The sequence below is a fragment of the Lotus japonicus genome, chromosome 4 (genome assembly GCF_012489685.1).
Source record: "Lotus japonicus ecotype B-129 chromosome 4, LjGifu_v1.2".
Classification (NCBI taxonomy): Eukaryota; Viridiplantae; Streptophyta; class Magnoliopsida; order Fabales; family Fabaceae; genus Lotus; species Lotus japonicus.
This window is the reverse complement of record NC_080044.1, coordinates 69,685,644-69,713,006: the sequence shown is the minus strand read 5'-3', so window position 1 is coordinate 69,713,006 and position 27,363 is coordinate 69,685,644. Positions and strand designations below refer to the sequence as shown.

Here is a 27,363-nt window from a genome sequence, read left to right as displayed (position 1 = left end):
TTTTGAGACTTTAAAAAATAGCACACTTTAAATGAAAATTTCAAGGAGACAAGTAATCGGAGACTTCTTACAACAAAATACCAGAGGAAGGCTGGGAAACTATATGGTTGGTTGCTGACTAAAGCAAAAAAAATATACAACAAAAAAATATCCACCAGTGTTCAGAAAAAGACACATCCGCGGCGAAACCACAACAACTCTGCCATCTCTTACTAATAATTCTACAAAATTATCTAGAATGAAATATAGTTATGTAACTTCAGTCTCTGTCTGTTCATAAGATTCTCCAGCGGGTAAAAATGGATATGAAGTCACTCAATGGTCTTTACAGATTAGAGTAAATTATCAAGCTCGGTTTGCAGATCCTGCACGGATTTCAGATTGATAATCTGGATATCTTCACTCGTGTATTCTGATTGTAGTAGGGATTGTATTTGGGTATGGGCTTCAACAATATTTGTCCTACATGAACACAAGAAAAATAGCACTTGATTGTTAAGATTCTGCATACCTAAAAAGTAACAAATTCTGAAACACAAACTCAAAATAATATCAACCAACATCAAGCAGTTGGCTCTAACCTAGCATTGTGTCATTACACGACAGATCAATAATCTAATCATCTGGTATTTCTACTGATAAAAAATATCAAGTCGAACTACTACCGCGTTTAGATTTTAGAAATTTTATTCAAGTGAAAGACATCAATTATTTGACAGTTTAAGCCATTCCCAAACTCTAAAAAGTAAAGAAAACCAACCAATGGGAAATAACTATCATGATGCACTTGTCACAGCACAGTATGTAGGAAAATGTTTAAAATGCAATTCACATTGTCTATGAACATACTTGATAGGTTTGAAAAGTATTGTTCTTGTTGATGAATTTTGTAGATAAAGCTTCATCTTCTCTATCACCACTGGCAGTTGCTCCTGAATAGCAGTCCTGACCTGTTTGATCACAGAAAAACAATGACGTTAAAAAGAACAAGATTCACTCAACAACATAAAATAAAAACTCATATAACCATGGATGACCAAGTTAAAAATAAATACAAATCTTGATGACGAGAGGAACATTTTTTCTTTTTTGACTTGTGTTTTAATTAGATTTGACTTCATAAGATGTATGAGTTTCTAGAAGACCACCTGTTATAAAAATTCAATTGGCGAGTGATGAACAACACAAGTCCTAGGAAACAGACCATCAGCCCTTATGGTTTATCTTAAGCTCGTGTCACTTTCGAACATAAGACAAGAAGCATTGAAGATAGCAAGGAAGTTTTGAAGAATGGAATGAAGTTCTGGCGCCCTTTGATTTGATATAAATAATTTTTTATTATCAACCAAGAGTGAGAAATCCTCAGGGTATCTTTTAAGAATAAAATGTTTTGTTGTCCAAAGAATAACTTATCTGAACAAGTACATATTTATGACCTACCTTCTGAACAAGTTCAGCCACCTTATCTGGGGAAGCAAAAGCCTGATCCTTCAGAGGTTTGGCCATTAATGACTCCAGCTTTTGATTCTGACCACCTGAAGATAATGCAACTTTGACTGCCGTAACCTACAAAAACAACACGAAGTTAGTTGAAATGTTTCTCTTTTGGAGTAATAAAAATAGTTAGACTTTCATAGCCATGGCTGTTTCAAATCAATTTAGTTACTAAAAAGAATAGACGTTACAACGATATATTATATATACTTGAATAAGAAATGAAATACTTCAGATGTAAAATTAAGACACATTTCAGATGCAAAATATTTCAAAATAATTGTACTAAACAAGTTGTATATAAAGTCTGGATTTGTTTTCAGTTCACCAGCTATCAAAGCAGCAAATAACTTGGTTACAGGCACAAACCTTTGTAACAAATGAAAGCAAAGGATCCACAACTAGCTTAGTAACTGCCATGATGAACTCTTCGCACGTGGCTTTAAGGCTTTTTTCCAGCTCCTGAAAGAAAATGTCAGAATGCATTAGATAGTAGTTTCAATTTTATTATGCAGTACAGGAATTAAAATAGCTGACGGAGATGTAGTCTATTATTTTAGTGCTTAATATTAACCTCTCATTCCTCATCTTCACTGAAAGTTCCACTTTAGTAATTATCCAATCAACTACTGCTGGGTATAGACTATCGCATATTCAATGGCTGATCACATATGTATGCACATCAAAATCAAATTAAATAGTTCAAGGGCCAAATGCCAAAGTAGATAATTTAAACTTAAATTTTGAGAGGGTTATGTCTAATCAATGTTTTCTCATCTAATTTTTGTATAAGGGGATAGTAACAAACTACCAATTTACCGCCAAAATGTTAAATATAAAACTACACATGTGCTTTCACTTAATTGTTTGTTTTTGAGATAGTAGGTCCATACTAGGGATGGCAAAATACCCGGACCCGCGGGTAAATACCCGCTTAGGTAATTGGACCCGCGGGCAGATGAAGCGGATATTTTTACTACCCATTTAGAAACGGGGCGGGTCCGGGTCCAGGTACCCACGGGTACCCATTTATTATTAAAAATTTATTCCAGGTGAATATTATTCAGTAGCATAGATATTTTTATTCCATTTGGTTCTACATATCAAGATATTTAAAGTTTACAAGAAAGAGCACTTTCTGCTACGTGAATAAACTCAACAAGTATTATTCATGATTTTAAAACACGCATAAAAACTATCTCTAGTTGCATCTCAAAGTTCTGATATATTTTCTACTCATCATAATGAACAACAATAACAAAAAGCTTTTTCCCCCAAGACCTATGCTCCAGAAAATTGACACACAAACCTGTGTTTCATGATTTTACTTTTTATACATCTGTGAAACTTTGAATAAAATAATTCCAATGAACAAATTCCCCAAAACAAAATACATGCATATTTGTGACTATTTTTGTGATATGTGAAAATTCTAGCATGAAGGATTTATTGTATATCTTAATGAATTTCTTAAAGTAAAGGAGCAGAAAATATTGTATGGAATAAATAAAAAAGAAAACAAAAAAAAGATATGGGGACCCGCGGGTACCCGGACCCGTTAAACGGGTACCCATTTATTCAGAGACGGGTCCGGGTAAATACCCGCGGGTAGAGGAGCGTGTCCAGGTCCGGGTACCGTTGCCATCCCACTCCATACAGTACTGGAGCTCTATAACCCAATGGTCTAAAGTTCAATTCTTGTTGCCCCCTTCAAATAAAACATGAGTGTGCTTTCACAAAATAGCTTGAACTTCCGTGTAATTGATGCATGACACAAAACATCAAGAAGAGATTGCTTTACAAGCAATTTGACCAAGTCATATTAATACCACAAAGTCACATACCTTCTTGGTATCAATTTGATTTTCCAAAACTCTTGGAGACAAGGTCCTCGCCAATGAAGTTGACCTTGACCAGTCAAATAGTGAGGCTTGACCTCTTAGAAGTCTTCGTAGATGCTCCTGAACCATATTCAATAAATTCAAATGTAAATATAGACTTTTCTGATGCATAATATATATGTGATGTTAAAGCTAAATCAGTAAACTCAAATCAAATCATAGACATCACAAAATATAAACAAGCAATCTCTATTACAAAAAGAAAATCTTCACAAAGCATCCACGTACTAAATTGAGAATTTCAAAACAGCAGACCCAAGGACACTGGAATCAAATGTATTATGAATAAGTGGTTCTTGTACTTGATTATATCATTGCTGATTTTACTTTCTAAATCAAATATATTATTGGGCTATCATACAGGATTTCGTTTCTTTCGTTATATTGTTTAATTTTCTTTTTCATCCCTTTGAGATTTCATGCCTTGCCCCGGTATACTTGTTATATACTTTGAAGAAAAGCTTTTCCCTATAAAAAAAAATACTTTCCACTTATTATTTGGTGCATTTATTCAATGGTTCTAGACATGGTAAAAACTGCAAGGATATCAGGTCAGGTCTTGTAACTATTGTTGTAGGCTTCCTTTAACAAGAATCATGACCATAGAAGAAGCAACATCTCCGTGTCCTAAATATTACAGTAGAGAGAATACTCATAACTACAGTAGTGCTTAATATTAAGTATTAACCTCTCAATTCTCATCATAATGAAGTTGAACTTTGACAAATGAACTGACTTGTACAAGACTTATTGGCCAAGTTCTTTCATTTTACTCATTCACAACATAGTGCAACGGAAACAGAAAATGAAACGAGTGCGAAGTTGATAAGTGTTTGAAGCAAGAAGCATTGCATTCAGCTCACAAAGCATTTTTAAAGGCGAAGAGACACTTACCAGCAAATGAGAGAAGTCAAGTTCCTTTTGTGTGACTGAAAATTCAATATTGAACGGTGCAATCTGGAAAACCAAAAACTGATTGATTACCCACAAATCATATAAAATATAATAATTCATAAAGGAAATTCGAACACACAGGATTACCTGCTCCCTTAAAATTAAAAGATGTTTTATAAGAAAGAGCTGCCCATCCATTTGTGATGATCTCTTTGCAATTAATTTGCTTGCTTTCTGTGGCAGACAAGAGGAAGCAGAAATCATAAAACAAGCTAATATTAGGATCTTGAAGAATGTCAAAATGTCCATGGCAGTTGTCAAATCTAAATACTCGACAACGAAAAGATAACATCAAGCAATTTGCCAAAAAGGCTTCCTCCTTAACAATATTTATATTACAATAAAGTAACCATGACATTATAGTCCAAATAGCTGATTTTTGCCTTACCTGAATAGATGTTGAACAAACCTCCACGGCTTCCTGATCGAAAAAACACTCCGGTTGTTAATAAATACTCCAAAAAAGAAATACAAGGTAAGAAAATTAAAATAGTTTAAAAATACCTGTGCTAAACCAGTGAATACTTCTGACTCTAAACAACGATACAGCTTTGAAAGACATGCTAGAGTTTTTTCTAGGGGTGGATACCATGTCTTAGATATATCTGGGTTGTCATCAGCCTGCATTATAAAGTAAATTGGAAATTAAAAAGATGGACACCAGAAAATGTCAAGCAATTACCACACAAAAATATAAGTCAGTTTGCCCAGCACAAAACACGAAATATGCTACATCACACATACAACATTATTTATGCATGTATGCGTGTAACAAGCACATGAGATATTCATTAATGAGTCCACAACTCTGAAAACGTACTACATGGAAAATGAAATAAGCAAAAACAAAAACACAGATGAATCAATTCATAGTTGTCACTAAGTTCACGTATGTAATTAAAGCAGCAGCGAACACCCAGAATACAAATTACTAAATTAGTCTACATTACAGGAAACTGCAGGGCTGAGAAGCATACACGGCTGATAAGCTAAAACAAGAAACTGCAGGGAAAGATACATTACAGGATTGATCTCCGATGTACTATCAGCAGACCTCTTCAGCCTTTCAGGATAGTCCAAGTCTTCATTAGTTGGTATGTAATTCGCAATCTGTAAAAAGATCCAGAAAAAAGGTTTCCAAAGTCATTTAATGGCCCAACTTCTTTCAAGAAAAGAAAAAAAGATGAAACTGCAGCTTGGAGTATATGAACAAAATTGACAGAGTTCTACATTTAATGGTCACTTTTATCCCTTTTAGTAGTAATAAGGAGGGCAAACGACCAGAAGGATTAAAAGGCAACAAAAAGAGATGTCTTCAACAGTCAAAATCAATAACTAAATAACAGAAGAAAGACTAAAAGTAACTCACCTCATCCCGTACATGAGTCCGAGCACGAAATGTCAACCGCTCATGCACATCTGCTAAAATTCTTTCAAATGTAGGACGAAGACCAGCTAGTGATTCACTCCTTCTACTATGATGTTCCCCCAGGACTTCCATTCTAAGTATATCAACAAGCTCACAAAGAAAATCAATATTTGTTTCATGAACAATTTTGGGACGCAGTGTATCATACAAATATGTTGACCTGCAAATTAAATTGATTAAATCATCAGGATTGCAGACACTATACAATAAGGATAGCATACAGAGTACAAACTAAACAATAAGAACAGATAATGAGAAAGATGGACTTATAAGCTGGAAGTATCGACAACCCTAGCAAGGTACTATATTGTAAGTTGAACATGTATTAAACTCCTTTCCATATCAATAACTACAAGAGCAGTAAGTTCCAACTTAGGCTAAGTGAGAGTAAAGGAATAAGTGGAATCCTTGAATAAGACAACCTTTTTTGTCTTATTTTGTTTACATTTTTTTTTCAATCTAGGCATTTCTTTCCTTTCTCCTAATCAAGGTTTCGGTTAAAAGAACATAAACCAAGTACACTTATGTAACAGGAAGACAAACTTACAGAGGATCCATTAATGGAGCTAAACTTGAAATATCCTTTGAAGACACAGGGAAAAAATGATCGAAGAGCTGATGTTCAAGTTGACAGACCTGCAATTCAAATAACAGCCAATAAGACTTTCCAAAGCAAGTAATATCATTTAAAAGTTCACATTTAGCATAAAAATTAACTAGAATAATTACATGATTTACATTTATTTTGCTGTTGGAAATCTATATGCTTTGCATAATATTGCAAAAAGTAAAAAATAAATTAAATAACACCAACTTGAGGCCTTGACCCCTTCAAACTTGGGGTAGGGTTAATAAACCCCACAGCTTTCAGTTTTAAAAATCTACTGAGACAGTCAATGGATAGGTTGGATTGTTGAAACGAAGATGAATAAAAAATCTTGTAATTTATGTGTGTGGACCACTATTTAGTACAGCCAACATCATAAAGCCATCTTAACACTTATATCTCATAGTGAAAATTGTCTGTATTAGATATGATCAAGTGCCACAAAAAGGCAGCATAATATCAAAAAGAACATACCTGTATTAGATATGCACATCCTGATCTGGTCAAGGATGGCAAGGACTCTTTCTTGGAAAATTCAGATATTCGTCGCTGAACTATAGCTCTTATCTTCATGCAATAAAACAACGAATCTTACAATCAGTTGACTATATATTTTTCTTAAAAAAAGAAAATTAGGTGTAATGACCAGCATGTAACTTCTCACCAAAGAGAGGCGCTGCTCACAGTATAATCTGTGGCATTCTGCAAGGATTTGACCATATTCTTTCCTTGAAGACCTACTTTCAATTTCTTCAAGCAGTGGCTTAAGCTGCAAAAGTCACAACAATTAATCAGCTGTGTAAAGTAGAGGACTAGAGGTAGAGATATGCTGCAGAAGAACTTTTTCTTCAAAGCTGACTATTGTGTTTTCTCTTTTTAGTCTGTAATACACCTTCAAATTCAAAGATCCATCCAAAATAGAAAAGAAAGGCTTACCTCACTTGCTGCTGCCTTGAAGCGAACATATATTACAGAAGCCTCTACTCCCTCAGAGATAGATGTTTTGCCATCCCCACTTCCACGAATTGCTTCCTGGACCTGATATGTAAAGGAATATTCCAAATTACTTTACCATAGTATTCAAAATGTTTCTTATCCTTGAAGTACATGTACATATATAATATCAACTCAACCTGTTAAATCAACTTAACCTGAGATGAGGCACCTTTAAGAACAGCAAGTACATGAGAACGCATCATGCCCAATGCCCGAGACTATAAAAAACAATGTTCCAAATTACTAAAAGTTAGATACTAATCAAACATGAGATATCACGGGAATTCCATCCAAAGACAGAAGATTAAAAGTAGTACATACTGTTTTCTAAAATCACGATATTCCTCATTGTAAAATTTATATACCTGGAGTTGCCGAAATTTAAGCAAGTAAACACTGGATTCAGCATACTGTGGATTGCTTTCAACATACCTAAAGAGTTAATTGTCAAGGAACACATTCATGGTCAACAACAAAAGCAGATGAGGCTAAAGTTAAAATTGACATTCTATACACTGAGCATACTAATGGCATAAAGTACAAGAATGAAACTGGATTTTTACTCACGAGATACATTCATCAAGCCTTTTGAGAAGAGGTAGAAAGTTTTCATTTCCAACATTCATGTTTGGAGAATAAAAATTGGTAGCAACCTGGGAAGAAGAATGTAAACAAATCATATGCACCACTTATAAAACATATTTGCAATTCTGCTTTACATTCACAACTTCTGAATAAAATAAATACTTTCAAACCCTATGAACAAGGAAATTACATAACTTCAATTTACGATAAAGATAAAATTACTACCTGCGGCACCAGCACAAGCATGCTGAACAAAGGTCACACGTAGAGTTTAAAAGAGTAAAGCAGTAGCAACAAATATGTTTTTGGAAACAGTAACTCTAAAGAAGTAAAAATTATATAAATTAAGTGACTGTTGTGCACAATGTTCTTACACCAAAAAATAAAATTTCCAATCAGTATCAGATGGTATAATTTGAGGCAACAAAATATAAATTGAATTATATATGTCATAAAAATTTCAAATGCTACAGAGTAATTATAACCTCTCCGAAACTCAATTTACACCATATTTCAAACTTCGCCCATTAGAACAGTAAAAAATAGCAATTTGATACAGGTTGTAGTTTTTCAACCCAGTCTTGGGCATTACATTAAAAACACATTTCACTATGTCAGAAGACTTTGGGAGATGATTTAATTACACGTTCCACAGGAAATGACTACTCTTAGCAGTAGCACTCGCTCATTGTTGTCTTTTCCTGGTATCTACTAGGATCATATAAATTTTGTATGGCCTCTCTCAGGTTGACATTGAGTTTCTAAGTCCTATTAGCATTTGTACATTCTCTAAAAAGCAATATGCTATTAGATCATGAATATAAAACAGGATAAGATGGAAAAATTAATCCAAGGAAAAGATCCAGTCAAGCCAGCAGTCAAACCTTACATTCTCCAGTTCATCAAAGTAATTGAGTTTACTACGAAGTGCTTCAGCAAAATCAATCAGTCTTTGCTTCTCCTGTACCTGTAATAGGGAAACAATGGAGTAATTCAGTCCTTCAGCTGAAGAAGAAATCTAAGGTGGCTGATTGGGGGGCACTACATTTTCAACTTCTGATAGCAACAATAGATCCAACAAAATGTGTTGCGTGTAACTCAATTAAACCCGGCTGATAATTTTCACAACCATGCATAAAGGGAAATGCAAAAAAGTAACCTAAAACGGTCACTTAGATTGACTTATTTTTCTGATTTATTAGTTAGCATGTACAAAAAAACCTATGCATTGTGGCCTATATTATTAAATGAATAGTAGACCACTGGAAACCATTACCCACAATGAACTTTCAATTCTTAACAAAATATGAGAAGTGAGATTAAGATGATAATAAGTAAGAAAACCACACCATTCGGTCACATGCATCGTGAAGTGTTTTAGTCTTTGTAGCTACTGCCTGATGCTGCAACTGCAGTTCATTGAATAAGTCTAGGGTGTCATCAACCTGCACGACATAAACGAGTCCAAATGGAAAAACAGTATTATGAAACAAATAGTCACCGCCGAATCAGATAGCCGCAACCAACTCAATTCATTCAACTAGATAGAAAAACAACCTGTTGGAGAATATCATCACATGTTTGTATGCGCTCGGTAAGAGTGTTCACGTAATGTTGATATTTCTCTTCTGTCTACAATTGAAGAACAAATTAAGTAAGAGTCCACAAACAAACCTAACAGACAGTAAAGCAATGGCAGTACGGCACAACAAAACATCGCTAACCTCTGATTTCATGGCAGATTCAAGATCCATAAACCATTTATAGAACTGCAACACATTCAATCAGGAAAAAAACTCAACTCAAGCCTTCAAAATTTCAAATCAAAGCACAAATCCTCAGATTGGAATACACAGCTTACCTGATTGGTATTAACCATAACAGCCTGAATAGCGCCGGAATCATCGAAACAGTTATCCTCAGTTTTAACCGACAACGTATTCTCTTGCACCGACGCAATCTCCTGAGCCTGCAAAATGCATAATCATGAACATTGAACACGAAGAAAGCGATGAAATCGCGGCTTGTTCGTAAATATCGAATTTGATAGATTGAATTGGCTTACGTGCTTGAGAGGCAATGGTCGTTCAGAAACTGCATGAGAAAGCGATGAAATCGCGGCTTGTTGGTGCTCTGTCAATGGAGCATTCTGCAGAAAAACGCAACGAGTTGAGAAATCTCAGATCGGAGTGAGATTTAGGGATTTGAGGAGATGATTGAATGGAATTGAAACTCGAAAGTGCGAGATCTGGAAAATTGAGAAGAGGAAATTGGAGGATACCTGTTCCCAAGTGAAAGCGAAGTTGTAGCCCCTTGAAATGGCAGCGGAATTTGGATGGGATTGAGGTGGAGGACCTCTGCTTCCCATTTTCCTCACTCACAGCTTCGTCGTCTTTCTCTGCTTCTGCAACTGCAACTGCAACTGCAACTGCTTCGTCTTCCCTTCTCTCCTTCCTTACATAACAGACTCAACAAAGCTCCCGGTTTCTCTTCAAACCCAAACGCTGCGTTTCTCTTCTCGAATTATTTATTATTTATTTATTATTGTCATTTAAAAAAAAAACTTGAATATGTTTGGGCTCCCTATAAAACATGGATCCTTAGGTTTTAGTCACTAATTTTTTTTTTGGGTTTTAGTTCTTGATTGAAAAGAATATGGTGGTATTAGTGTTTATTGTTAACATTCGTTATAAAAAATGTTTGCTAGCGGGCGGAGAGCGACGTAATCATAGGAGTTTATGAGACATCATTCATTTTCACTCTCTAGAGGAACTAAACCCTAAATTATTAATTGGTGCCCTAAACACTAACACACAAACATGATTGATCGAGGAAGAACGAAGGGAGGTCGTGAGGCGCGATGAAGGGGATCAACCCATCTTACCCTGACAAGAGGACGACATTAGTGTGATGCTCTTTTTCTTCATCTTTCTCACCATCATCCAAGGCGTCGTTGTGGAGCACGGTTGGAGTTATTGACATCTAAAACCTCCATAAACCCAAATAGACATTTATTGAGGTGCCCTAACTAAAATGCGAGTGTGTTTGATGTTTTGAATTTTTTCACTTTGCCCTAAAAGTTATTTATCCTCTATTGTGTGGTGACTAATATTTTTTCTTGAGTCTAGTATAATGAAACTATAAGTTACTATTGATATTTTTTTGTCTTGACCAATGTAACCCCACAATCGGTAGCCGTGAAACTGATCTCTCAGCCGTGTAAAAATTAACATAAACATATTATGAACACAAAAACCCTTTTTTTTTTAAGTACCAACACTTTTAGTTCATATTTGCTTAAAATTAAAGGGAAAAGGAAGAAGATACTTCATATTTTTCAAAATTGAAATTTGCTCGACCAATTATAGCTTTGCCCTGCTGCTTGTGTTTTCATGCTCATAAGTCACCAAGAGCATTGCCAAATATTCAATACAAGTATCAAGTTCTTACAGGTTTTGTTTCACATTTGCATCATTTTAATTTGAGTTGAGTAATGAGTACACTCAAAATTGATTTCATCCAAGTTAGAGATGCTTGATTATATTAGGAATTAATTATGGATTTAAAACCAACTTTGCTCTAAAACTACTCTTGGTAACTTCTGCACTGATCCAAATTCAATTCACTACTTCTTATGGTTAAATGGATTTTGAGGAATTGACCAAAAAAAATGGATTTTGAGGAAAGATTTTGGCATCAAAGCACGATTTTTCTTCATTTGTTTCACTATAGAAAGCAGAGTAGAAAAGAAAATTTTAAATTTATACTCAACCTAAAAGTTTTCATGCTTGTAGGGGGGCACGAAGTTGAGGGCTCCGTTCCCACAACTACCCTTTCCCTCCCTATCAATTTCTAGGGTGTGCTAGAACTCTAATAATCCGAGAAAACCATTGTTGTGCTTCTCTATTGCAACCGTGTCTGTATTTACCACCCATTTATTAATATCCATATCACCTAATGCTAAGAGAAACCAAGAGGAAAAAAAACTAGTAAAAAATGTGAACTACCAAACTGACAAACGTTGCAAAATTAGACATAGGATGCTTGCAAATCATCTGTTACCACTTACAAAAGGACAAAAGCAAACAAAAAAGAAACAAATTTAAGACATGCTAAAATTGTTCAGTCTTTAACATCCGAAACACCTTCAGCAAGAATCTGAAACCTTGCTTCAGCTTCGGCCAAACAAGGAGAACTTATCACTTTACAGATTCGTTCTTCCCCTCTACCTTTCCTGAGAGCTAACCTGTTATCAAAGAAATTAATTAACATCCAGGGTAAGAAACAAACTCAGAAAATAATAAAATAATTAAGAATGAACATTTCATATTTTGAGATTTAGACCTTGTTGTTGTAGCGTGAGCCATAATGTTGCCTCCAATAGGCTTGACCTGAGGTCCAGCAAAGACTGCAGAACCGTCTACTTGTGAAACTACTTGGTTTGTTATGACAATAGCCACACCAAACTACAATAGATAATCAAAACAATTTATTAGCTCACAATTAATTGTGTATATTAACTAAGAAAAGTTCACAATATATCAATAACTTCACATCTTAAGCAAAAATCTCCAATTAGTTCTAGAAGATTAAGTGCACTGCTAGCCTGACATGGATGTTTACCTCATCTGCTAATTTCTGAAGGCTCCTCAGGAACTTTGCTAGATGCATTTGCCGGGCTGAAAGCTCACCTCTTCCTGAGAAATCTGTCCTATAGAGGGCAGTAGCACTGTCTACTATCATTACAGCAAACCTGTGTGTAAATGCCATCAGAATATAAGCCTCAAAAGGAAAATTTTGGTTACCCGAACAGAAAAGAGCAAGAGAGTCCAATTCCGACAACCCCTAACACTACAACAAATGAACAAATGGAGCTTTTCTCACTTGCTGTATCAAACATCACTAGTAAAGAAGGAAAATCTTCCAACTATTGGCCGAATAAAAGAACGTGAATGAAATACTTCAGCTGGTGATAATCCTATTCCTAGCATACAGCACATGAGAAAACAATATAACAATAATCATGGTGTTATGCACTTGGGCCTCATTATGTGCATCTAAAAGAGAAATTCTTAACAATATTTGAGCAAAGGGGGTCATCAGAAGTCACACCTTGTTTCCACCATCATTGAAGCTGCTTCAAGCAAAAGCCGTGATTGATGATCAGTGTTATATGCTCGAGCATAAGCGACATTTTCCAATACATCAGCACCATTGAGTCCAAACCTGTAGCGTTTAGAAACATAAATACTTAAAGCACATATCACAGACACATGGAAGCGAAGTCATAACAAGATTCATTGTACCTATCAGCTATCTGTAAGAGTCGCTGAGGCCTAAATGTGCCCTCAGCATCTATGTACATAGCTTTTCCCTCACCACCCCCTTGATCTAGTGGCAACTACATCATCAACAATAAAGTCATATTAGTTAGACAAATGCCATAATATACTGACAGATAATTATGCATTCAAAACCTTCACAATTATTTTAATGCTAATATATCAACAATATGAACAGACAAGAACAACATCCATTCTGAATGATCATATCCTAACTGCTCTAAATCACAGGAAAAGAAGGTGTATCATTGTGTCTATCTATGCATGCTGCCCTGGACTATTTTAGATTATCATATGACAGAAAGCCCAAGAGCAATTGGTAATGCCACAAGAAGGAAAATACTTACTTGGCAAGTGACACACAGAGTGTGACACAACTGAGTCTTCCCGGATCGAAACTCACCATACAACTCAGTGATAGAACCTGTCTCAATTCCACCTGATAGAAGCAGCAATAACAAGATTAAGCAAGTCCCTTCAAACAGCGAAAAATACATAATGATCCAAATGCATACATTAACATAAACAATGTCTTTAGACTGACCATCCAAAATCTTGTCAAGCTCTCTTGACCCAGTGGTAATCTGAATAATTGATTCCCGCTGGACATGAAGCTCACTAGCACTAGTAAACCCCATCGGCACCAGCTTCGACGCTGTCAATAAACAACACAAATCAAACCCCACAAACAAGTAATGGGAAATGCCTAAACCCTAAACCCCAATCTTGAAATTGAACAGAATTGAAACAAAATTGAAGGTGAATCACTACCTGCTTCAACAATCTTGTCAACCTTTGCTTCACTGATACCTTTGATTTGCAAAAGATCTTTCCTGGGAGTGTAAGCGACAGACTCAACAGTGCAAATTCCTGCATCTTTCAGTTTCTTGACGTCGATGGAAGCTATGCCCGAAGCCTGATGATATGAAAAAAGGGGGAATGAATTGTGAAATTAAGGGAAAAGGGTCATCGAAAAGATGAAAAAGAAGGGATTTTGAGGAACCCATTAGGGGAATTCGTGACCTGAAGCTGTTCGATGGGTAGAGGTCCGTGTTGGATTTCTTCACCTTCTTCCTGTGGTTGTTGTTGGGCGGTTTTCTGGTGGCGCTGCTGCTCCATACTTCTGAACTGACCCGGCAACAAGGAGTTGCGATGCGGTGAGGGTCAGCGGAATCGGTGTGAGAAGGAGAGAGCGCGGCGATGGAAGAAACAAGAAAGGGAGGGAAATGGGAATTTTGAAGTGAAGGGAAAGCTTACTTCACAAGTTTGGTGAGTGAATAATAAATAATTAACTAAGAAAAATTAAGCAAGAAAAATCATGATTGGTCCAAAAAGATAGAGGGGAAAAAGAAATCCCTTTTTTAGTTTATTTTTTTCCTATTTGAATTGAAATTCCACTTATGGTACAAAGCTTAATTCCAAGTTTGGTGAGTGACGCACGTTTTTTCCAAAATTCTAAAAGGGTAATACTAAAAAACACTTTATATTTTCATTTCATCATTTTCTATCCTTATCATATATTGGCATTGGAGATGATTTTTAGACCCTAGAATAGTATACATACTTTGGACATATGCATTTCTAGCGGTTTGGGGCATAACTTAGCGAGTGACGGTTTAAAATCTCCACAAACTCGTGTGTTGATTGAATGTCCAATTTTGTGAGGATCTATGTATCGGATGTATTTGCATTATCTATAATGGACTACATAAGGAATTGCCCTAATATCATATTAGCAATCTGGTACACAGTTTCCAAATTTATGGTATAGGAAAAATTCTTTATATTTTAATATTGTTCATATAAAAAAATTATAAAAGTAAGAACAATAATAGAATGAAATAACCTGGGATTTTGGGGAGGGGAGTTTGAGCTTTGATAGTTAAAAATGAATAAAATAAGAGAAATCACCACTTTAAGCATTAATTCAATCTGGCCACAATGTTTCAACTAAAAACATGAATGTATGGAAGACATTACTGAATGCACATTTCAACAGGTAACCTATCAGCTATAACAACTCATTTGTGCCCCACCATGTTCCAATAATTTTGCATGCACTCAAACTAATAATTTTGTAATGGCCAGAGCATTACTACACAGTTCAAAGAAGTAACTGTTTCTCTTAGTAAGAGAAGGATTGGAATAATCCTTATTGCCATCATCAATGAACACCTCCTTGAATCCATCCTCACATGTCTCAGCATCTGACATAGCAGCAGACACCAATGTATCTACCTGGTCATAATCTCCTTCTGCAAATGCTTCTGCTGAGTCCTGCAAATTCTCTCTGGCTTCTTTGTATTCCTCTATGCAATCACTTAAGCAACGAGACATGTACCTGTTACTGTTGGTGACATTAGCAGTAGAAGATTTCAGCTTACACACATAGGACAATGTCTTTGCAGCATAATTTGAGCTCAGATTCAATGCAATCTCAGCCAGCTTTTTGAGATCTGAACTCTTGCTACTAGGAACTGATCTCAAGGAAGATACACACACTTTAAAATGAAGGGTGTGCTTGCAGGTTGCAGTGACCAAATCCTCTCCCTCTTCTGTGTTCTGCAGCCTAGCACATTGCCCCAGAAAAATAAAGCAAGTTATCAGCAAGACTGGCAGAATCAGAAACTGGTTCAAGGCTTTTCTTGATGCCATCTCTGCTTCTTGTTGTTTAGGGGCTGTGAGGGTGTTATATAATAAGGTTGAAGCTAGACTAATAGATTTTAGATACAGAAAAAATAAATTTAATAATTGAAACTTAAATGTGTGTCAGCTACTGAGTTGTTTAATTAATACATAATGTGGATGCCAGGCTTGATTGCAAATAGAATACTACTAGTTTATCACAAAGCGAGTAGATCAACTGCGAGAGATTGTTATAATTTAAGCAGAGATTTTAGGTTCGAATCTTTTTTAATACAGTTTCGTTAAATAGTTGTTAGAGAGAGTTTTTTTGTAAATATTGGTCGGTGGTTCTACCCGATTCGAACATGATTGCATGATTGCTAAGTATACTTGTGGTTTAATAAAAATATAGAAATGGTGAGTGAGCTGTGAATTATTTGAGTCGCTTCCTCTGTTTGTTCACAAGAGGTGTGTGGTTGATAGATCAAGACAACTCTGTGCATTTATTTTGTCTTATAGTATAAAATACTGTGGTCCTTTCGGCTACAAGTGCTGAAAGAAAACATAACACTCACTCATTGCAACTACTGAAAAATTGATTAAACATGGAGTGACTTTTTCTTTATTTAGTTTTTGTAGTTTTCATATATAAAATAATTGTAAATCCTATGAGTTTCATTGCGAGAGCAGTTTACAAGCCACAATTACTAAATAATCATAAAATTAGAAGCTCATGCTCAATTTTTAAGATGATTTTTGTAGAAGGGTTGTTTTTCTTTGCCAAGATGACAAAGTGTTCTCAGACCCAAAGGCATAGCACTAGTCTTATTAGGTCATTGTATTTACCCTATTCATGATGAGGACAGAGGAACTCATCAATTAGAAGCTGCACTGAGAGGATGACAATATTGCAAAATGGTAAAATTCTATGAACATATCAGATTTCAGATGGACAACAGGAACAGATAAGTACTTGTATATAATTCTATTTACTTTATCATTTGGTGATACAATCCTATGCAAGTTTTTCCATTCCACTGTAATTAGTCCAACAATACAACTCAAGATTAAACATTTTCAAATTTTTTATGGTTAAAAAGAAACAAAAAGTAGAAAAAAATATTAAAATTCATCAAAACCATTAAGTCACATGTCATTGGCTCAATAGCATTCAACTAAGTAGCATGGATTGAATGGTGCATGCATTTGAAGCCAATGTACCCGTTTGGACGCAAACTAAAGAACATTTAATGATACTTATTTAGTTCATTCTCTAGCAGATAAGCTCTGATAAGCTCTAATAAGTCCGCATCAGAACAGACTCAGTGTTTATTTGTAGAAGCCCTGCACAGCAGGCACACCAGAGCCCTGAACCCAAGAGCCTCTCAAGAAAGTTCCCACAGTGAACTTGCTAGCTTCATCTCTGTTAATAACCTTGTAGCCAGGCCACTTGACCCTAGCGTTGGTGCTTGCACCAGGTCCATTGTTGTTGAACTCAGCATAATACAATGTGTTGAGTGCAAAGTTCCCCATCCAAGGTGTCCACCCATCAGGATGAATGAAATCACCAATTTCAGATTCCATAACAATAGTTCTTGAGAACTCCTTCCATGGCCTCCCAAGGTAGCTTCTGATCTTGTCCTTCACAGGAATCAAACTGGGATCAGCTTTGATTGTACATTTTTGAAGAACAATTCCAGTGGGTTGGTGCTTGTCCATTCTCCCTTGAGCTGTGACCATGTTTTGCTGGTTGTCCATTGGTTTTCTCACAACCATGATGCAGTTTTGGAACACCACAGCTGCATCACCAAAGATGAAGTCTATTGTGCCTGCAACTATGCAGCTTCTGTAGAACTGTCTGTGGGTTTGTGTGTAGAGGGTGTCTTGGTATCCCTCAAAGCGGCAATTGGCGAAAACTGAGCGATCTGCTTGTACTCTTGCAGCCACTGCTTGGTGCCCTTCAGGGCCTGCAGTGTTTCTGAATCCCATTGCTAGGCCCAAGAATCCATCTCCAAGCACCACTGCACCATGCATGGTAAAAGGAGTTTAGTACTTTAGTTTTATCATAGATATCTATTTCTAAGACTCTCAAACATGGAACCAAGCACACATTGAGTACCTCGTTTGCACCACTTTTGTTTTTATGGTAAAGAGAGTTTAGTACTTTAGTTTTATTGTAAACTTACCAAAACTTGCAGTTTGGAAAGTTCTGACTCCATCCCTGAAGTTTTTGCTGCCAGTGATGATACTCTTTTGGGATCCATCTCCATACATGGTAACATTTTGCATTTTCTTGGTCACTGTCACTTGCTCATCGTACACTCCTTCTTTAACATAAACCACATACCTGCATTTTTTAAAACCACTAAATCACACCTCACATGGTCAAACTCAAACATTCCTAACATAATAAAAATGCAACTTAGGCATACATGTCTGATTTCAGGATTTGCATAGAATTCATGACATGTTAACTCAAAAGCTAAGTGTGTGTTAAATCAGCGTTAAAGTAAGCTGAAAGTGAAATGATTTATGTTTGGATACATTTATGAAAATGTAAATTTTGTTAGGTAATGTTGTGAAATCCTATCGTAAGATCTCACAATTGAATATGTTCAAACAAAAGCTATTCTCGCTAGCCTCTACCAAATTGATTTCGGATCTCAAATGAATTCTCTAAAATGACTCTAACATCAATATTTTCATCCATAATCAATTTTACTTTGCCAGATTTGTAAGTTCTAATCAGAAGCGACTCTTGAGCATTTCACCCTGGCACCACCAAACATGCTATTATTATCAATAGCAATAAGATGATGGAAAATGGTTTCAAATTGTGGTATGTAACCGCAATGTAACAGGTTTTGTTGTCCCCGCATCAGGAATTGCTGCCTCAACATGACCACATTAGGTGTAGGCCTGTTGGAATTGCAATTTAAAACCCTGGTGGAATTTCCTCTTCCATATACTAGGTGCTAATGTGAATTAGTTATAGAGAGTCTAGAGGATTGAGAGGAGCTAGCATTACCTTCCTTTATAAGTTGCAGGGATTTTGTTCAAAGCTTCAGAAATGGTTTTGAAATCTCCACTGCCATCTTTCGCCACGGTGACATTAGGTTTAGGCCTGTTGTCTGCAGCCTTCAACAACCTTCTGTCATCAACATGAACCCAAGAAGGAAATCCATCACTGTCCAAAGAAGCAGCAGGGGAATTGGAATTCTCAGACAGCAACAAACGACCGCTTGCAAGTGTTTGGAATGTAGAAAGCACCGTGGACACCTGCGAAACGATGGCGAGGGAGTTGCTAATGAACTCATTGGTACCATTGAAGAGACCCTGGATGTCATTCTTCAGCTTTCCCTCGGGGAAACCATCGACACAGGTTTGCTGGAAAGAGATGACAGCACTGAGCCAACTGTTCAAGTCAGGAGATCTTGAAGAGAGCTTGGAGAGTTCAATCTTGCCCAATTCTGAGATGGAGGTTGCTAAGTCGTCTTTCGCGTCGCGAATCAGCTGCTTGCAATCCTCAAATGCTCCTTTCTCTTCTTCAGATTCGAACTTGAAGGAGTTGGTTTTGTTAAAAGCCTTGTTCACCTCTTCCTCTGCATATTTCACATAAGTTTTAAGAAGGTCTTTGGGATTTGAAAGTTTTGGATCATCCTTCACTGCCTTGTTGAGAGGGCCTTCACATTTGTCCTTGTAACTTGCATTGCTGCAAACAAGTTTCACCATCTTCTCTGAATGTTGAACATGTTGTCTGCTGCTTGTGGATGAATCTTGGTCATGACCCTCTTTAGCATTGTTACCTCCAAAGCCATATTCTGTGGTGGCAACAAAGAATGCAGCACCAATGATACCAACAAGGAGAATGGTGGAGACAACACCAATAATGATCCTTTTCTTCAGCTTTTGCCTCTGCTCATTCCTTCTTCTTTCTGAGATGACGTCGAAATCTTGGAATGCCATTTTTGTGAGAAATTGTCTAAGGCAGAGGGTTGGCTCTCTCTGCCTTAGGGTGCAAACCAATCACGGGGAAGAGAGATGGTAAGGGATTCCAAGGATGGTTAGTCCTAAATTTTCCAAGTTGGTTTGTGTGATGATTTTGGAACTTTAATGTGGTTGGTTTGCATGGGTGACACCAAGGTTGGAGTGGACGAGAGAGATTTCAGGTGTTTCTATGTTTAGAAAGTTGGTTTAAAGGATGTGTGACAGAAAACTAATATTAGCACCTTCAATTCCATTCAACCTTGTTTCCCTTCATTGACACCAACTTTCAATATCCTTCTCTCCTTTTTTCTGTGACCAAAAGTAGAACACAAGTATAACGAGTAAACAAACCCAACATGGCATGCTGCCACATCTGTTCCCCAAGCAAATGCACACCAGCAAAATCAGGAACAACCTATCATGTTTAAATTTGGTTTATTTGTACCTTTAGTATTTTGATTCACTCTTCCTCCTAAAATTATCCATGCAGTTTGTCCAATCTAGCTAGGATCAAGTTTAAACTTATGATAGATAGATAGATATATAGCTCACCTTTTTCTATTTCAAATCACGCACCGTGCATTGAGTCAAATAAATAAAAAGTCCTCGTAAAAAAATAGTGCTTTCCACTGAATACTCATACACCTAATACATTACAATTTTTGGTGAAAGATATGGTATATTTCATTAATGTGGTTTAACGATTTATCCAATGTAATATACTGATATATAAGCAAATATTCAGACTTTATCTCATACTATAAAAGACAAATAGCCTCAGAACATAATAACATATATAAGAGCCTATGGTAGTATGGTTACGATCTTGATTGTTGTACAACCTTACACTGAGGTAAGTATAGTAATGTGATGATGACATACAATTGAGAGGGTCCTATTAAATTTATTTGTTAGTTAAAATTCATATGAAACTCGCTAAATTAGAAGTGAGATTCATATTTCTAGAGAATCTCACATAAATTTCAATCAACCTTAAAATTTAAAATGAATGTTGACTATTTTTTTTTAATGCGACAAAAGTTACTTTACTTTGACCAATATTGTAAACTTAGATGGGAATATACAAATAAGTTTCCAATTTTTCACAGTACTTAATTTAGGCTACAAATGTTGGAGTTCCTATAAAATAGAGGTCATTTGACTTTGGTCTCTATATGACGGTTTTAGTCCATGCTGTTAATCTTCTTTTAAGGAACGTGACGGAGCTAACATGGGGTGACATAGTTATTTAACACATCATCAACTTTGCCCTATCATATCCTACATGGATATTGAGTCCATGTGGCAAACAGTACATATAGAAATTTGTTTTGTTTCAATGTACAAAGTAAAATAGAAAATGTACAAAGCTTGAAAAATTATATATTTGTCCTTGCAGTAAATATATTATCCTTGGAGTATATATATGCTATTTTTTTAAACATATATATGTTCTTTAGTACTTGAAAAATACTTAATATTAATTTTTTTTAGAAAACATGCTCTCATTTCGACAAATAGGGATTCATCATATATAGCAAAAATACTTGAGATATGCTGTTATGTTTTATTATTATTTTCCCACGTTCCATTTAACTCTTCCTGTTATACTCCTTGCAACATACAACAGATCATAAGCTTTCCAAACCAGCATGCTCTAGCCATCCCTTTTACTAAAGAAACAGGCAGACATGTGAATCAAGAGCTTAGAAACAGGCACATATTAAATACTAGCAGTGCCAGAACCTTAGCTTATTTGCAATGGTTGATTGAAGAACATGTATTTGTCATCCTCAAGGATCTTCCTGAATCTGGCATTTCCCAGCCTCGGCCACCCATAGATCAGTTGTTTCCTCAATGTACCCCTTTAAACCTTGGTATGTCCAGTCATCAGTAGTACAAATGCCTTTACTAATCATTTCTTTGAGGAGCTCTTCAGCGTGTTCAACTTCATTTTCTTTGTACAAGGCTACTATAAGTCCATAATAAGTGGTAATGGTAGGATCAAATCCCATCTTCAACATTTCATCACGGACTCTCAAAGCGTTCTTCGCGCCACCTTTTTCATAAAAATAACCACCAATGAGTAAATTGCAACTAATATAATCAGGTTTGATCCCCCTTGTCTTCATCTCATCAAAAACTTTCTGAGCTTCCTCTATTTCCATACAGTTGCAGTACCCTAGGATCATATTATTATATGTTACATGATTGGGCTGAATCCTTTTCTCCACCATTTCATCATGAAGGCTTATGTGATTACTCCGATTCTTGCGTCTGGCATAACCGGTCATGAAAGTGTTATAAGTATAAACATCCGGCTTCAATCCTTTTTCTTGCATTTCTTTGATCAAATCTTCAGCTTCCAATTCACTCCCTACATCAAACAGTAACTCAATCAACAAAGTGTAAGTGACAAGAGTTGGCTCTATCCCTCTGCTTATCATCTCATCTTTGTATGCAATAGCCTTATCTATATCCTCCTTACAGCATTGCTGATGAATCAAGGCATCATATGTCACTGCATGTGGCACCAATCCTGACTCTGACTCTAACATCTTTGCAAGTGAATCAGATGCTTCCTCAAGCCTTCCTTCTTTGTACATGACAAAATTATAAGAATTAGAGCTGTAAGCATCCAGACAAAGTCCTGAATCCTTCAATGTCTGAAACATGACACAAGCAACTTGGAACTTGTCTCCTCCATAGTGTAGGAGTGTGTTATACTCATATATAGCAGGCTTCAGCCCAAGAGTGTCCATGTGCCTAATAAACTCCTCAGCCTGGTTTCTATTCAACTTGAGGAACAAGTCATTACAGGTTTCAATCTTTGGCAGAAATCCCTTTTCCTTCATCAAGTAGAAGGAGTTGAGAGCCTCATCGGGCTTGTTGAGTTCACAATAAGCCGTGATGAGAGCATCAAAGAGGTTGAGAAGCTCCCGGGTACGTGCCAGTTCGTTGAAAATCGACTCTGGGTTGGCGGCGCCGGTGAGAATGAGGGGGTGAAGGAGGCGGTGGACTGAGGGTTTGGGGTATGAGAAGCGGTAGAGGGTGCAAAAGGAGAAGCATCGACTGGTGAGGTCGAAGGAGGTGAGAATGGAAGGGGTGAGGAGTGGGGCAAGGTGTTCGATGAAATGCCGCTGAGAAGATTCGATTGAACGCAGCAGGAGTGCGGATTCAGTGATTGGTGGTGGTGGTAATGTGGTGGGCGTGGGACTAGAAACAGCAACGGAGGAGGAGAAATAGCTGCGAGTTTTGGAGAGCGATTTGAGGATGAGGCTTCCAAATCGCCGCCGCACCATAACCGACTGCATCTCTCTCTCTCAATGTCTAGTAGTAAGTGCTTTGTTGTTCCCACATTAGCTGAGTCTCAAAGGATCTATTTCTTTGCACTTAAAGTCTAAAACCAACAAAATTGAAGCATAGGAACCAAAGTCAAGTGACTAATAGGGACCTCAACTAAAACATTAAAATCAGCCATGCAATTTTTGTTGTTAATTTTACATTGTTAAGGAGGACTGAGAGGAACAAGTTAAATCTATTCACTTTGTCTCTTTTTTAATCAAATCCCTTCATCATAAGGGAAGGAAGTAGAACCAAGCCACTCATCCCCAATAATGAACTCTGAAACAGTGAAGTTATAGGCATCATTGTAATCCATTAAATGGTACCCAGCCCAATTCACTCTGTTCTCAGTCCCTGCCCCAGGCCCATAATTCTCATACTCTCCATAGTACAAAGAGTCCAATTCTTCATCATCAGAATCAGACCACTTAGTCCACCCTGTAGGGTCAATGAACTCATCAATGTAAGACTCAAGAAACACAGTACGAGAATACACCCTCCATGGTCTCCCTAGGTAGCTCTTGAAGCTCCTAGAGTTTGAAAACAAATCATCCGTAGCTAAAATTGAGCAGTTTTGGATTGAGATTCCTGTGTCCTCATCAAGGGAATCTCTTGATTGTGCTGTAATGACAGTGAATTGGCCAGGTAGTGGCATTCTAGACACAATGTTACATGCTTGTAACACCACTGCTGCATTGCCAAATATGAAATCTATGGTCCCAAAAATGTCACACTCTCTATAGAATTGCCTGAAGGAGTGAACATAAAGAGTGTCTTGGTAACCAAGCATGGTGCATCTGTAGAAAGCAGTTAAGTCTGCATTCACTCTCAGTGCAACTGCTTGATGCTTCTCTGGCCCTGCCGTGTTCTCAAAAGCTATGTCACGTGCTAGAAATCCCTCCCCTGAGACAGCTGAAAAAGAAAAGAAAGAATGATTATGCTATTGAAATTTTGGGGACTTACAATAAGAAACATGGGAGAATTTTCTGTTTGAAATTAAAACTATAACAAAAATGTACTACTAATATTTTTGAGTGTTTGAAAATCATTCTAATGCAAAATCGATTTTGGAAAAAAGTTTCAGTGCGTAGCTTCTAAGTATTAGAATTAATTTTGAGTAAAAAATAACCTAATTCAAAGGCATAATTAGATTATATAGTGTGTTTGAATAATCATTTTCAGAATTGACCGTGAATAGAATTGATTTTGTAGAAATTGATCATGATAAAAGTGAGATAAAAAGTGAAGTGATTTATTTATATTTGAGTACATTCATCGTAAAGGTGAAATTTACAAGGGTAATGTTTATACTTGTGAAATCTCATATTTGATTATGTCGATCTATAAGCTATAATTTTAATATGTTTGGATCAACTTATTTTTTCTCATAATAAATTTTTGCACCCTAAAGATACTCATAAAAGCTTCTCCCTAAATTGATTTTGAAACAAGAATCAATTATGAAAGAAAATATTCAAACACACAAAAATTGATTCTATGAATCAGTTCTATAAACATCTCTATCAAAGTGGTGCATGTTCTGAAACGTTTATTGATTCTGAAGTTATAGTTGGGGAGAAGCTTTTATGAATAGCTTATGGGTTATGGGGAGAAGTTATCAACATTTCTTTTACATTCTTTTCCTTTCCTTATATTATGTACTATGGGTTTGGATTTTGGAGTACCCCTTATACTCTCCCCTAATACAATTTTGCTTATAAATAAAAGGAATAGCTTTTTTTTTATTACATACGCCTAAACCCAACAAACTACACTCTCAAATAGAGAAGCATCAAACATATAAGGAATAATTCAAAAAGAAGGAAGAACATCATAAATCCTCATATTCATGGCTTTCAAAATTAACTATGATGAAATAAATCTGAACCAAACATGCAAAAGACATATCAGGCACATTGGTAGTTTCAATAAAGGGTTTACTTACCTAAAGTTGCAGATCTGAAAGTGGTCCAGCCATCAACAACACTTCTATTGCCAGTAATGGCAGTGACATCCCTTCCATCACCAAGCAGAACAATATTGGTCTTATAAGTAGGGATCTCCACATTTTCCTCATACACCCCTTCTTTCACATAGATTATTGTCCTATAAAAGCTGTTATTTGGAGCAAAATCAATGGCTTCACTTATGGTGCTAAAGTTCCCTGTTCCATCTGCAGCCACAACCAGCATAGGCACTTCATCACTGATTTCAAGGTCTTTTTTGGTTGGAAACCATGTTGATGTTGGAGCACTTTTCTCAGGCTTAGGAATCATTGAAAGAGAGTTACTGACATGTTTATAAGTGTTGATCACAGAATTCACAAGCACTGGCTTCAGGGTACCAGAAGCAGAGTCCAAACTTTCTAGACATGTGTTCTTGTTGGTGAGTGCTGCACTGAGGTAGGTTCTTGAATCAATTAGCTTCCTTGAGTTCTTGGAATGGATCCCAGATAATGATTTTTTTAAGGAAGCCAAGGTGGATTGATGGAGTTCCCTGCAGTCTTGGATTGTTCCTCTTTTGTTCTCTTTGATGTCTGAGTGTTCTCCTGCATTGTTGAAAAGTTCAGATAGCTTTGTGGTTTCTGATATTGCTGCTTGGAGGGACTGAAGAAGGGTGTTGAGGATGTTTGGATTGATGTTTATGGAGATGGAAAGCTTGGATGAATTGAAGCAAGCATCAGGGTATGGAGTAGTTTTGCACAAAGATTTTAAGGAAGAGAGATTTGCATGAAATGTTTTTGTGGATGCATTGGAGGAGTAGCAGGAGATTGCTAAGAGGAGGAGTAGGAAGAGTTTAGGAGATGAAGTAGCCATGAAATTTCATGAAAACTAAGAAGAGAAAAAAAAATGTTAAAATGTATTCACAAGTTGAAGAATTTCAGTATTTAACTCCTCTAAATAATATACCTAGTGAACATTGATTAGAATCTAAAACAACACTGACTTTTGTTTTAAGTGTGTGTTGGTTGAGTTGTGGATACAAAGCCAATACACTTCTACCCAAAAGCTATATACTCTAGAACTTCTAGATTGATTTTAAACTTAAATTGGTTTGTAAAAGCTAATTACATTTTAGACTAGTTACCAAGGTAGTCAAATCGAGATACGTATCGTGTATCGTTAGACCCTAATTCTGTGTCGCGTATCGTATCGTAACGTGTATCGTAAGATACGGACACAAAAAAAATTAAGTCATAAATTAAATAATATACTAATATATCATCTAAATATAGTTCAAAATAATCAAAGATCCAAGTCATAAGTAGAAAAATAGTCTCACAAAGTTCAAGTTCAACCTAATTTCAAGCCATAAGCCAAACTAAAGTACTAAACATCAAAGAGATGAAATTAAATGCCCACTCCCTAATTCCAAGCCATTAAAGGGCTGCTGAAGTTGAACGTGAAACATGAAAGGGCTGCTGAAGTGAAGTTGAACGTGAAAGGGTGAAAGAATAAAAAAAAACATCACTTTTTAGAGCAATTTACTAATTTTTAATGAAATTAAATGCCCACTCCCTAATTTTTCTAGGGGAGTAAGATGAAACGGCATTTGAAAAACTGTTTTTGTATCGTATCGGGATACGTATCGTGCGATACTCATGCGATATGTGCGATACAGGTCACGATACGAACACAAAAAGATACATACATGGGATACGTATCGTTTGGTTGATTTTCATATCGTATCGGGATACGTATCGTGCGATACGCACGATACTAACTACCATGCTAGTTACCATTTTCTCAGGTGAATTTTCACGCAACGGTAAAGTTGTTGCCATGTGGCTTTGCGACCACATGTTCAAGTTTGGACTCACCATCTTGCGAAGATGCAATGTAAGACTGCCTATGTGAGATCGACATAGTCTTGTCCAGTCCCTCCTAGACCTCGCGTATAGCGGAAGCTTTTTAGCACTAGGTTTATATTTTAACTCTTTTCTCATAATCAAACACACTTTAACCACTTCATTTAAATTGCCTATTTGACTGAGAAGCATGAAAATGAGCTTATGGACAGGGCCACAAGGGGGTTGCATGGTGCACAAAAATTAAAACCGGCCTCACTAATTTTCCAAGATTTATGCTCATTGCTTTG

General features: G+C 36.4%; 6 protein-coding genes across 7 annotated transcripts; all 6 read right to left on the bottom strand.

Moving 5' to 3' along the window:
- LOC130711213 (conserved oligomeric Golgi complex subunit 3) lies at positions 1-10,469 on the bottom strand. 2 transcript variants are annotated; one of them, XM_057560734.1, is made up of 25 exons: positions 10,248-10,465; positions 10,032-10,115; positions 9,828-9,935; positions 9,691-9,735; positions 9,524-9,598; positions 9,316-9,411; positions 8,856-8,933; positions 7,949-8,034; positions 7,747-7,813; positions 7,537-7,599; positions 7,322-7,423; positions 7,050-7,154; positions 6,860-6,952; positions 6,326-6,414; positions 5,719-5,938; positions 5,373-5,459; positions 4,854-4,970; positions 4,738-4,770; positions 4,437-4,523; positions 4,290-4,352; positions 3,339-3,455; positions 1,864-1,956; positions 1,441-1,566; positions 850-950; positions 1-462 (listed from the first exon to the last, which is right to left on the bottom strand). In XM_057560734.1, the coding sequence occupies exons 1-25, from the start codon at positions 10,332-10,334 to the stop codon at positions 333-335; spliced, it is 2,352 nt and encodes a 783-aa protein (XP_057416717.1). In that variant the 5' UTR covers positions 10,335-10,465; the 3' UTR covers positions 1-332. The 2 variants fall into 2 exon arrangements, 1 of the variants encoding a protein (XP_057416717.1); XR_009010605.1 differs by lacking the exons at positions 1-462; positions 850-950; positions 1,441-1,566 and adding an exon at positions 2,069-3,202 and having other exon boundaries at positions 1,861-1,956; positions 10,248-10,469.
- A 1,484-nt stretch (positions 10,470-11,953) lies between these two features.
- On the bottom strand, positions 11,954-14,565 carry LOC130715184 (DNA repair protein RAD51 homolog 1). Its single transcript, XM_057565257.1, has 9 exons — positions 14,332-14,565; positions 14,080-14,224; positions 13,853-13,963; positions 13,656-13,747; positions 13,273-13,367; positions 13,079-13,192; positions 12,590-12,719; positions 12,311-12,432; positions 11,954-12,212 (listed from the first exon to the last, which is right to left on the bottom strand). Exons 1-9 carry the CDS (start codon positions 14,425-14,427, stop codon positions 12,089-12,091), a joined length of 1,029 nt encoding a protein of 342 aa, XP_057421240.1. The 5' UTR covers positions 14,428-14,565; the 3' UTR covers positions 11,954-12,088.
- Positions 14,566-15,206: 641 nt separating this feature from the next.
- Positions 15,207-16,001, bottom strand: LOC130715185 (putative invertase inhibitor). The gene has a single exon (XM_057565258.1). The coding sequence runs from the start codon at positions 15,961-15,963 to the stop codon at positions 15,370-15,372; it is 594 nt and encodes a 197-aa protein (XP_057421241.1). The 5' UTR covers positions 15,964-16,001; the 3' UTR covers positions 15,207-15,369.
- A 987-nt stretch (positions 16,002-16,988) lies between these two features.
- LOC130715141 (putative pectinesterase/pectinesterase inhibitor 45) lies at positions 16,989-20,030 on the bottom strand. Its single transcript, XM_057565194.1, has 3 exons — positions 18,962-20,030; positions 18,120-18,280; positions 16,989-17,954 (listed from the first exon to the last, which is right to left on the bottom strand). The coding sequence occupies exons 1-3, from the start codon at positions 19,897-19,899 to the stop codon at positions 17,263-17,265; spliced, it is 1,791 nt and encodes a 596-aa protein (XP_057421177.1). The 5' UTR covers positions 19,900-20,030; the 3' UTR covers positions 16,989-17,262.
- Positions 20,031-21,713: 1,683 nt separating this feature from the next.
- LOC130713253 (pentatricopeptide repeat-containing protein At2g15630, mitochondrial-like) lies at positions 21,714-23,222 on the bottom strand. Its single transcript, XM_057563038.1, has one exon. It carries the CDS (start codon positions 23,220-23,222, stop codon positions 21,714-21,716), a length of 1,509 nt encoding a protein of 502 aa, XP_057419021.1.
- A 138-nt stretch (positions 23,223-23,360) lies between these two features.
- Positions 23,361-26,202, bottom strand: LOC130715522 (probable pectinesterase/pectinesterase inhibitor 12). Its single transcript, XM_057565628.1, has 2 exons — positions 25,211-26,202; positions 23,361-24,177 (listed from the first exon to the last, which is right to left on the bottom strand). Exons 1-2 carry the CDS (start codon positions 26,079-26,081, stop codon positions 23,483-23,485), a joined length of 1,566 nt encoding a protein of 521 aa, XP_057421611.1. The 5' UTR covers positions 26,082-26,202; the 3' UTR covers positions 23,361-23,482.
- Between the last annotated feature and the right edge of the window lie 1,161 nt (positions 26,203-27,363).

What these genes read in the sequence shown, in the direction of transcription:
- LOC130711213 (XM_057560734.1), bottom strand. Translation starts at nt 10,334, where the DNA reads ATGGGAAGCAGAGGTCCTCCACCTCAATCCCATCCAAATTCCGCTGCC. An exon ending in TTAAAGGTGCCTCATCTCAG is followed by an intron (nt 7,424 to 7,536) that starts GTTAAGTTGATT and finishes TTTACATATCAG; the next exon opens with GTCCAGGAAGCAATTCGTGG. An exon ending in GTACATCGGAGATCAATCCT is followed by an intron (nt 4,971 to 5,372) that starts GTAATGTATCTT and finishes TTTATAATGCAG; the next exon opens with GCTGATGACAACCCAGATAT.
- LOC130715184 (XM_057565257.1), bottom strand. Translation starts at nt 14,427, where the DNA reads ATGGAGCAGCAGCGCCACCAGAAAACCGCCCAACAACAACCACAGGAA. An exon ending in TACCCATCGAACAGCTTCAG is followed by an intron (nt 14,225 to 14,331) that starts GTCACGAATTCC and finishes TCATATCATCAG; the next exon opens with GCTTCGGGCATAGCTTCCAT. An exon ending in TTCAGAAATTAGCAGATGAG is followed by an intron (nt 12,433 to 12,589) that starts GTAAACATCCAT and finishes TATCTATTGTAG; the next exon opens with TTTGGTGTGGCTATTGTCAT.
- LOC130715185 (XM_057565258.1), bottom strand. Translation starts at nt 15,963, where the DNA reads ATGGCATCAAGAAAAGCCTTGAACCAGTTTCTGATTCTGCCAGTCTTG.
- LOC130715141 (XM_057565194.1), bottom strand. Translation starts at nt 19,899, where the DNA reads ATGGCATTCCAAGATTTCGACGTCATCTCAGAAAGAAGAAGGAATGAG. An exon ending in CCTGCAACTTATAAAGGAAG is followed by an intron (nt 18,281 to 18,961) that starts GTAATGCTAGCT and finishes TAAAAAATGCAG; the next exon opens with GTATGTGGTTTATGTTAAAG. An exon ending in TTTCCAAACTGCAAGTTTTG is followed by an intron (nt 17,955 to 18,119) that starts GTAAGTTTACAA and finishes TGCATGGTGCAG; the next exon opens with TGGTGCTTGGAGATGGATTC.
- LOC130713253 (XM_057563038.1), bottom strand. Translation starts at nt 23,222, where the DNA reads ATGGTGCGGCGGCGATTTGGAAGCCTCATCCTCAAATCGCTCTCCAAA.
- LOC130715522 (XM_057565628.1), bottom strand. Translation starts at nt 26,081, where the DNA reads ATGGCTACTTCATCTCCTAAACTCTTCCTACTCCTCCTCTTAGCAATC. An exon ending in TTTCAGATCTGCAACTTTAG is followed by an intron (nt 24,178 to 25,210) that starts GTAAGTAAACCC and finishes TTTCTTTTTCAG; the next exon opens with CTGTCTCAGGGGAGGGATTT.